Source organism: Oculina patagonica, unplaced genomic scaffold (genome assembly GCF_052425735.1).
Source record: "Oculina patagonica isolate OP01 unplaced genomic scaffold, crgOcupat unplaced669, whole genome shotgun sequence".
NCBI lineage: Eukaryota > Metazoa > Cnidaria > Anthozoa > Scleractinia > Oculinidae > Oculina > Oculina patagonica.
Genome location: NW_027558546.1, coordinates 1 through 9863, shown reverse-complemented (window position 1 = coordinate 9863; position 9863 = coordinate 1). Strand labels below are relative to the sequence as shown.

Genomic DNA, 9863 nt, shown 5'->3' with positions numbered 1-9863 from the left:
GTTTTCGCATTCTCCAGCCTCATGACAAATGTTCTGATGAACATAAAGGTTGATTACCGCATATATTTCATCTAAGGTAACATAGAGTAGTCATGTTTACACTGACAATATGCAAGGGACTGAAGCCCTGTGCAAACTGGGATTTGGGCAAAGTTTCAATGGGAAAAGGTGATTTGGGTCACTGGGACCACTGCAGAAATCACAGACAATCAGAATAGAGTAATTTTGTTGGGTGTATTAAAACTAACTATCATGGTTACACAAGATAGTGAAAGGGGCACTTTGATCTCATATCTGTTTCATACCCAGGTAAGAGGAGTGGGGACCTACCTCACGATCAAAATACCGTGGTTAGCCCGACCCCCCCCCCCCTCGGGCTTAACATTGATAGGTGCATAATCAAAGTAATTTTTTTCTTGGACAGTTCTGTCCAAGGGGGAAAGGCGCAATGAGGTTTAGCCAAGGCCAAACCATGACACCGGGAACTTCATGCCCTTCTGTTTGCGTTAATTAACATCCCCTGCTGCATGCTGACCATATAACACTGTAGATACAGGGGACAGAACCTACAGTTAATTGAAAAGCAAGTAGACAGACAACAAAAACACTAAACAAAACCATTTTCTATACAAAATATTTTTTATTCCAATTAAAGATTCAATAGTGTTAAAAAGCTGATCAAATTTAAATCTTTACAAGCAAAATATTACACACAAAGCCTTAATTTACAAGTTTAACTTTTGATGAAGCCATAACACATTTTGGGCTCTACTATCTTGTAGAGGTACAAAAGCGTATTCACCACATGTACAACAAAATAATACAAAGACCACTTAAAGTGGTTAAAGGATTTCAAGAAATCAATCCTTAAACCCAGGAAATTAAAAATCATTTGAAGCATTTAGGGGTGCATAAATTATATAATTATAATTATATTAATTAATGTTCAGCAAAATACACAAGTCGTACCAAAGAAAAATCCCTTTAACATACATGCATGTACAAGTCCCCCCTGCCAAAATAATTGTTCAAGTATATTACTATAAGACCTGAGGTACTTTATAAATGCATACACACCGCTATTTGGAAGACATATATATACTAAATACTGTACTATCATTATTAGTATCAGAAAATTTGTTGTTTCTCAGCCTGCTCGACAGACATAATTCAACGAATTTGGAGTTGAAAGGTTTTTGGAACGTTATCTAGAACATTTCAGACAAGACTAATATACTGTTACATTAATCTAACTTTACGTGTCATGGTAGACCATTTTAACTATGGCTGATTATGGCAGCTGTTGTTTTGTATGTTTTAGCTGATTACCACAATAGTTTTTTTTGTACAAACAAGAATCAAAAAGTGTTAAATTCAAGAAAAAAATAAACAAGTTTTTGAACTGTTTTTGAAGGTGAAACACGCACATACAAGTACAAGGGGTGGTGAATGATCCTTCAAGAAATGCGCGTCTCTCAAAATTTTAGCCAAATTCTAGGTCTCGCCGTCTCACAAAGTCTCGCATTTATCATTCCACACTCCTAAGTACACATTTATTTCATAGCATAAATAAAATAATTTAATTTACTTTTGTTGTTTCGAGTGGTAACACAACTCTAAACAATTGCTTCAATGAGAAAATGGACAATATCCCAATGATCAAAGATTCCCTCTTGTTGTCATCATGATTATTTAAGGGACTGTGAAAGGCGAAGAGTTGGGGAAAGAAGACTTTACTTACTTATATCGTTCTATTACAAGTAACTTTACATTATTTATCTACATAATTTTCTTCTAATTGTATTTTTTCTAATGTTAAGGCCTATTCTGTTACTTTTAACCCTTTTAATGCCAAACTACGTTCTAGAAAATTTCCACATTTTCCCCATAATTTCATCTTTTGGCTGTAATTCATTAATTCATTCCAATTCCTATCACAGGGTCAAAATTACAACAAAACAGGATAAGTAAGCAAGCCTATTTTGCACTTTCAACATGAGATATCTTGGAATAACCAGCATATCACAAAATTGTAAATAGCTATTTACACTTATGGTGAAATAAAATATATCTATTTGTACAAATATTTAATATTTAGTAGAAAGCTACTGTATGCAGAAGATTTCTTGTCCATTTCTTTTCTAGTTTGGGAAGCACTTCGTCAATTTCATTTTCTAAGTCGTCCAGGCTTTCAATCTAAAAGAAAAACCAATAGCTTTAGATCAAATAAAAGTAAACATTGTAGTAACATTAAGCAACTTGTTTGTTTAAAGAAGTATTCTGAAAGCTTTTACTTTCCAACCAAAATCTAATAATAGGGGTGTCGAATGGTAAATGCGAAACTTTGCGAGACGGCGAGACTGATTCCTTTTCTGCGAGCCCGAGACCTTTTAAGCCTTGCTAAAGAAATCGAGACTGCGAGAAGGCGTCAAAGAAAAATTTGAGACGACGAGACTCCTAAAATTTGGCTAAAATTTTGTGAGATACACATTTTTTGAAGGACCATTCACCACCCCTAATAATATAGCTACATTTTTACCAAATTTGACTGTTTGTAGTACCAACAAATTCTATCTGTGTCAAGATGATTCTATCTTGAACTTATCAGATTATGACATACTATGGCATATTTAAGACTGAAATACTTATGATTCAAGAGGAACCAAAATCAGTGGTATTCTTTGAGGGGGGCATTTCAGGAGCACCATCACGTTCATGGTCTGTCCCCTTAGAATTGTGCCTGCAAAACTTTATAGGTTTTCTACTTTTTCCAGGGAATGCTTTTCAATGGGTGCCATACAGTGGCAGATCTGGGGGAGGAGGTTTCTTATTTTTGGTAAAAGACATTTTTTTAATGACTCCCCATGCTAATTTTTCTGGGGGTCTTTGATTAGCACAAATCTTTGAGAAAGACAGCGACAGCTTTATTATTGACTGTCAGCAGTCAGACACATTCTCGTGAAGAAAGCTAGGCAAAAGACAGTTCAGGGCATAATAAATTTGTACTTACAGCTTGGCACATCTCGCATATAAGAAAGGCCCCTAACGTTGCTTCTTCATGGTTATCCTGAATATCCAGGTTTATGACATGAACTGGTGAGTAGCTCTGGGCACCTCTTGATTCAAGATCTGATTAAAAAAAACAAATTAATGTCATCTGTTATCAAATCACAAGAACTCAATCTATAAATAACTGGGCAAAGTGACCTTTGATTGGTCAGTTTGACCTCACAAAAATTCAATAAATCACATGCCCTTTAGGTCATGCACATGCTTTACCAAGTAATAGCCATTCATGCATGCAGCTTACAGCGCCAGTTTAAGCATACACAATTTCTTGAGCATGTTATGAGGCCCTGCCAGGGTGACTTCCGACAAGCTTCGTGGCCAAAAAGTAGCAACAGAACATAAAATAAAATCATGGCAAAGGACAACCCTTTTGCGAAAACTTAAATTCCGACAACAACAAGCAATTTTCCTTTAATTTTACGTGAAGTGCAATAAAAAAGCGACACAGGACATTTTTGAATTTAGACAAGAGACAGGAAGCCCCATGGCAGGGGTCTGTTATAAAAGAAAAGGTTATTAACTTGCTCCTCCTGCAATTTTGAGTTGCTGAATGCCCTTTGGGCTTCTTTATGCACTTCTCACAAGTTTTTAACAATTCTTAAATGCTTATGGAACTCAACTAATTCAACTCAATTAATTCCTTCCTTCCTTTACTTTCTTTGACTTGTTGCAAATTATTTTAATTTTTAGGTTTCAACAGAAATTTCCTGTTTTGTTTAAACAATTAAAAGAAAACCAAAGAATTTATACTTACACTCAATAACCTGGTCGTATACCCTCTCCTCAGCTGTGACGACAAGATCAAACTCTTCTTCTGTTTCTTGAAATCTCTCGGGATGGGGTTTTATTCTCCTGTTCCTATCCAGCATGTGAAGGATTCCATTTTGTTTGTATCTAATAGGCTTTGAGTCAAGGATTGTTTCATGGATTGTTTCATTAATAAGATGTTATAACTATAGTGTATCACACAAACCTACATATAATTATCCAATTTTAATCATATGACTGAAATAAACTAGTCTTAATAATTTGAATGGGTTTAAGCATTATTTACCCAGCCTATGTAAGCAAACAAAATAATTTGAGTGGGTTGCATTCTATATGTACTGTCGCTGTCAAAACATTTCTTTAAGATTTAAGGAGGGGCGGATCTAGGGAGGGGCCTGGGACCCTAAATGACTTCATTGCTAATTTTTTTTTGGTGTACACACAGAAAAAAGTCCCCCCCCCCCGCTTAGTTTCAAGGTCTGGATCTGCCACTGTTAAGGGTAAAGAATAGTTGTCCCCACCATCTCCCCAGCCCTGTTACAGCATCTCAGGTGCATTGATTAATACAAATGGCAGAAGAGGGTGATGTGCACACTGTAGATACTGGCAAATGTAAAAATCACTTAAAATTAATGGTTGATTTATGATAGAACAATGATAATATCATTAAGAAATTTATTCATGTCATTCTAAAAGCAAAAAGCTGTCATCACTTTCACATCACATTTATCTTGCTTCCAACTCCCTCAGCACCATATTTTACCATGAAGTTCTTATCAATGGTAAGATTACCAAAATTGTTCAACCATGTCATTGAAGGGCGAATATGCAAAATACAAAACCCAGGGGCTTAGATAAGACAAGAAGCCCCCAGAGCTTAGAACTGGGACCTTGACTACTAAGCATAACTGGTTTTTGCATGAAAGGCACAGCACAGCACAGTGAAAAGTGCCAAAGGGGGTGTGGATCTAGTCACCAACAACAGACCGAAAAAGTCTTGAATAAACTGATATTGCCCAAGGCCCACTTAACAAAAGTGTATAGATTGATGTGCAGTGTAAACAAAAACTGGTTGCTTATGGTAACTGTTAGTGGAAGTGGAACTGTCAGAACTGAGGGAATAACCACCTTTTTCGGGTGTAATCCTGTCTTCAAAAATTGACCAAGTCAGCAGTTTTCATTAGAAAACTGTTGCCAAGCAACATGAAATAATATCCTGTCATCTTTAAAACTTAACCAAGTAAGCCGTTTTCATCATAAAACTGTTGCCAAGCAACATGGAATAATATCCTGTCATCTTTAAAACTTAACCAAGTAAGCCGTTTTCATCATAAAACTGTTGCCAAGCAACATGAAATAATATCGAACAAGTAAGCAGTTTTCATCATAAAACTGTTGCTAGGTTACAAGACATGTACATCCTGACAACTTCAGCGATACCTTAAAACAGCTAGAAATGGGCATTCCCTGAAACAATGCTTAGTTCCCTGAATTACTTTTTTTGTTGTAAAACACCTTCTACTTAATAGAATAAAGTCAAGTGATTAGAGCGGTTTTCACTTGAGTGTCGAAAGTAATTTGCGTTTGCTTTGGTTTTGCGTTCACTACGCTTAGTGATTGGTTTAAAAATTTCGCGCCACTTTCTCGGCCAATCAGGAGTAAAACCAAAACCAATTGTGACTCGTTCGCGCACGTTTTCCCACGCTTCGTGCCAACTACATGTATTTGCTTCGAGTTTTGATTGGTTCACTCGATTGTCTGTGTCCTTTGTGATTGGCCAGAGTAATTACTTTGGTTTTGGTTTTACGACACTCAATTGAAAACTGCTCTAACAGATAAGTTAACACCTTTGTCTTAAAATGCAGGGATGCTTGCAATAAAAAAGAAGAGAGGGCATTATTTTAAAAAATTTCAGCCGATAGGAGTAAATGTGCAAAATGGATACCATAGTTAATTTTTTTTTCAAAAACAAGACCAAGACTTCACCTAAGAAGTTGCAGCTGTAATTTAGTCTCGACAATTTTCAACAATTTTTTAACTAAACAGCCTAAGGCAAAAAAAGAATGCCTTGGATAACAATGGTTACTATGATCAACTATAATCAGACTGTACTGCCAGTTATTTGCTTTAGTAATTTAAAAAGTTTTTGTAATTTAAAATTCACAAGTAACAATATTATTAGTTACAATGTATTTTCGCAGGAAATTGATTTTGCGAAAATGGAATGGACATATTTAGGCAAAAAATACATTAAAACAATTGAAAATAAATCAGAAACGTTATGAATATATTTTTTGTGGGTCTTTAACTTGTCGATATTTTGAAAATTGCAAAAATTAAGTCCCGCAAAAATAAGTAACAATAAGGTACACAAGGAAAACGGATGACAATTGCAACAAAAGTGTGTAGAACAGAATTTGCATGTGCTGGGTGGGGTCAAGCAGGGGTTCTTTCGAGTGTGCAGTTCCTGTAAAACTCTACCAATATGCAGCCAAGCCAAGAACAGTAAGATAAGTTCCGAACATTAACTTGAATGACGGTGGCCAGTCTTCTCTTATTCCAACAGATGACTTGCAGACCAGCTGTTTGGATAGCAGTGCAAATGACAACTTCAGTGACTGCACTACAACTAAGCAATTACCAAGACCAGCATTTGTCCAAGCAAAGGGGAGTAAACAGATCCAATGATGAATACTTGGCCTTCATGTCTGATTGGAAGGTTCCTTGGTTGATGACCATACAGGCAGACTTGAGATTGGATGATAAGTGGTTCAAGAACTTGTCTATCTAAAGCCATTTACTCTCCAGCACTTCTCTCTTTACCCAGTGTGGGAAAATCAGACGGAATAGTAACCTATTCTCATATTACACCGTTTTGGATTTTCAGTTAACTCCTATAAACATTAACCTTCTTTTGTGCCCACTATGCTATAAGCCCGTTTGTGGGTTTTCCTTCGATTGGCATTTGATTTCAGTTTTCGGCAAAAATACAATCGGTTTTTCGGATTTGATACTAGGCGTGGTTTTCAGTTTTTTTCATTTTGTTTCCTGTTTAAAAATGCTAGTTTGAGTAGTATGATTTAGCTTGTAATTGAACATAAATGTCAAAATTTATAAGAAAAACCATTTTTTTAAAAAAAAATCTTCAGGTGTCAATAGGTTAAGGTAAGGGTTTTGGAAAATTGAATTTTTTGTGTGTGCGGTTTTCAGTTTTGGTCGAAATTTACTGTGGTTTTTGATGATTTTTTGTTCAGTTTTGCAGTTTCTAATAGGACCCACTGCCCCCCCTCCCCCCCCCCCCTCTGTGTTACACTGCTTTGGCAGTTGACAAAATGTCAGTTTAGTAACAGTCATGATTATAAAATAAACATTTAAAAAAACAACAACAACAACAAAGTAAATGGGCAACATTAACCCTTAATGACTGATCTCCAGGGAAAACTGTTAATTTTGTTCCCTTCAACATGTTATTCATAAAGAACATATGCCTGGGTGCCAAACAAATCCTGATGCTCTCCTGATTTTGTTCAAATGTCCGATATTTAAAGGTAACAAAATTAGCTGGTTACAACTGAGACATTAGAATATCACTAGCAAAAGCAGTTGTCAGTCAACAATAGTGCACCGTTACCCTCTGACATCATAGATTTTGCAGTGTTGCCAGCTCAGACTATCGACAGGACACTAGTTCTATAGTTAGATGTCATGTGACCTCAAAGTGGCCAATGAGAGCATGTGTGGTTGAGAAAAAAATCCAGCTATATAACAATCATTCTACTAAATATGTTACCATGGTAACATTGGGCATAACAAAGAATGCAAAAATTTGCAAGCAACTAGGGCTGCCTTCTAACCACAAAAGCAAATCTAGAGATTAATGCACTTGTTACCACAAAATGCTCGTATTGTTTTGTTGGTAAAGGAATTCTTCTTTCACACAAAGCAATAAAAATTCACCAAAAAATGACAAGATTCAATTTCTAGTTTTCCAAATAGCCCCCTCTCTACATGAAAATTCAGGTCTGGACCTAAAATGCTCATTTCAAGATTGCTACAGGGCTTTAAGATTAAAGAATTCCATCAAAGCTCTCTCCAGAGATGTGAAAAGAAGGCTAGCCTACAGAATGAACAAAAATTTACATTCACAACCCTCCAAGTTAAGACCATTTTAGTCACCATGGCGACTAAAATTTTGGAGCTGGCGACTAAATTGGAACCAAAGTCACTGGTCTGACGACTAAAATTGAGAAGGATTGAAAGCGTTTGCTCAATAATATTTAGGGACTAAAATTTTTCACTGGCGACCAAACTTTAGCAATCGGTGAATTAAAATAAACTCAGAAAGTTGCATTCAAGACAAATTTTGCATGCTACCATCTATCAACTTCTTATTAATTAATGCATCAGTCAATTCAAGAAGTGCCCATCCCCCCCCCCCCCCGGGCAATAGTGGGGCTTTTTTGCCTAATGGCCATCCTGGGTGTCGGGCATACGCCTTCCACCCAGCTACCCTGGGGCATTTGACCATCTTGCTCTTCTTCACCTTACAGCATTGGCACTACCACTAATTTGACCAATTCATTGATTGATACCACAAGTTTCTTATATAATACATCTACATAGTACATAAATGTTAATGACCAATTTTTGCGATATTTAAAAGAAGATATATATTGCTAGTACTTAATTTGGCCTGAATGGGATGAACTTGTGGTAAAAGAAAGACTGGAGACAAGAATAATAAACATTTTTGAGCTGCTACCCCCGGGGCATAAGAACAACTAGTTTGCCCTGGTAGTGGTGTTGGTTTCAAAAAATCTTAATTCCTGGGGGTTGTCCAGGGGGAGAGGGGGCAGGCACCTCTGGAATTGACTGATTACTAGGTGCAGGGTGGGGCCAAAAAGTATGTTTTTCTACTACCACAGTCCAAAATTTCCCAGCACAGTTGGAGAAACAAGGTCAGTAAGTCCTCAGTGCACCACAAAATTAATTTTGATTTGTTATTAACTCTCATACTGTTTACATTTACCATAAAAAGCGCTTCACAATCTCATTTTTTCCAAGGCCACGAAAAGTTTTCAAACATTTTTTTGAAGGTGGGAAAGGAAGATTTTCTTTCGTCAACAAAATTTAATGTACTGTGATCAGTACTGTATGTAGTGGCCATTTGCAGAATCACATCAAGAGAAAATTTCATGAACTATTGAATTGCAGCAACTTTTCACATCAATACTTTCCTGTACATTTCAAATTTTTGTTCCCAGAAACAACAACGTTGAAATCCCAGGCTTCTAATTATAGAGGGATCATTTTCACTTTGACACTTTCCACAAGCTATTTGTTTTGATAAGGGATTTCAGAAAAAAATCTGCTTTCTGTCTGATCTTTTCAGTTTGCCAAAAATTGTAATATTTTGACTAATCATCCAATAGGGGGTGCACTTAGAAAGCAGATGTTTTGGTGGAAGTTTTGCCAAAAGAATCAAAATTTACCCCTGCCTTCTAATGATCCAGAAATTTTCACTGAATGACCAATTATGAATATGTATATCAAATCACAAGAACTACACTCTTTTTTTTATAAGAATCTAGTTTATAAGAATATCGAGGCTGAAATTGGCGAATTTTTAAGAATATTTTAAGAATAAGCCTGAGGCTGAGATTTTGAAAAGAATATAGTTTTGAGTTGAAGATTTGTAAATACAATACAATTAAATATGTTTTTAGTTGAAACAAAATCAGGTATTTTCATTTCCGTCACTTTATCTTTGCGAGGAATGCTTTGTTTAAAGCCAAAACGGCCAGGCTGCAACTAAAAGCAATGTTACATGTGCACAATATAACACGAAACAATTCTGGACACCAAACACTTGTAATTGATTACCCAATACTTGCTAAAACGGAAATGTCAAACAATATTTTCTAAGAATGTTTATAAGAATATTTCAGCCTAAAATCAGCAGAAAAATAAGAATATTCAGCCTGGGTCGGAAAAACTGTATTCTTATAAAAAAAAAAGAGTGTACT

General features: G+C 36.0%; 1 protein-coding gene across 1 annotated transcript; it reads right to left on the bottom strand.

Annotated features, from left to right (window-relative positions):
• Window positions 1–620: 620 nt before the first annotated feature.
• LOC144641084 (RNA polymerase II subunit A C-terminal domain phosphatase SSU72-like) lies at window positions 621–4174 on the bottom strand. Its single transcript, XM_078500133.1, has 3 exons — window positions 3824–4174; window positions 3011–3129; window positions 621–2196 (listed from the first exon to the last, which is right to left on the bottom strand). The coding sequence occupies exons 1-3, from the start codon at window positions 3936–3938 to the stop codon at window positions 2095–2097; spliced, it is 336 nt and encodes a 111-aa protein (XP_078356259.1). The 5' UTR covers window positions 3939–4174; the 3' UTR covers window positions 621–2094.
• Between the last annotated feature and the right edge of the window lie 5689 nt (window positions 4175–9863).

Bases quoted from the DNA above. Each gene is read 5' to 3' on its own strand.
- LOC144641084 (XM_078500133.1), bottom strand. From the start codon at position 3,938: ATGCTGGATAGGAACAGGAGAATAAAACCCCATCCCGAGAGATTTCAA. The intron at 3,130-3,823 runs GTAAGTATAAAT...TTTTTTAATCAG, and splicing joins ATACGACCAGGTTATTGAGT to ATCTTGAATCAAGAGGTGCC. The intron at 2,197-3,010 runs GTAAGTACAAAT...TTTTTCTTTTAG, and splicing joins TATGCGAGATGTGCCAAGCT to ATTGAAAGCCTGGACGACTT.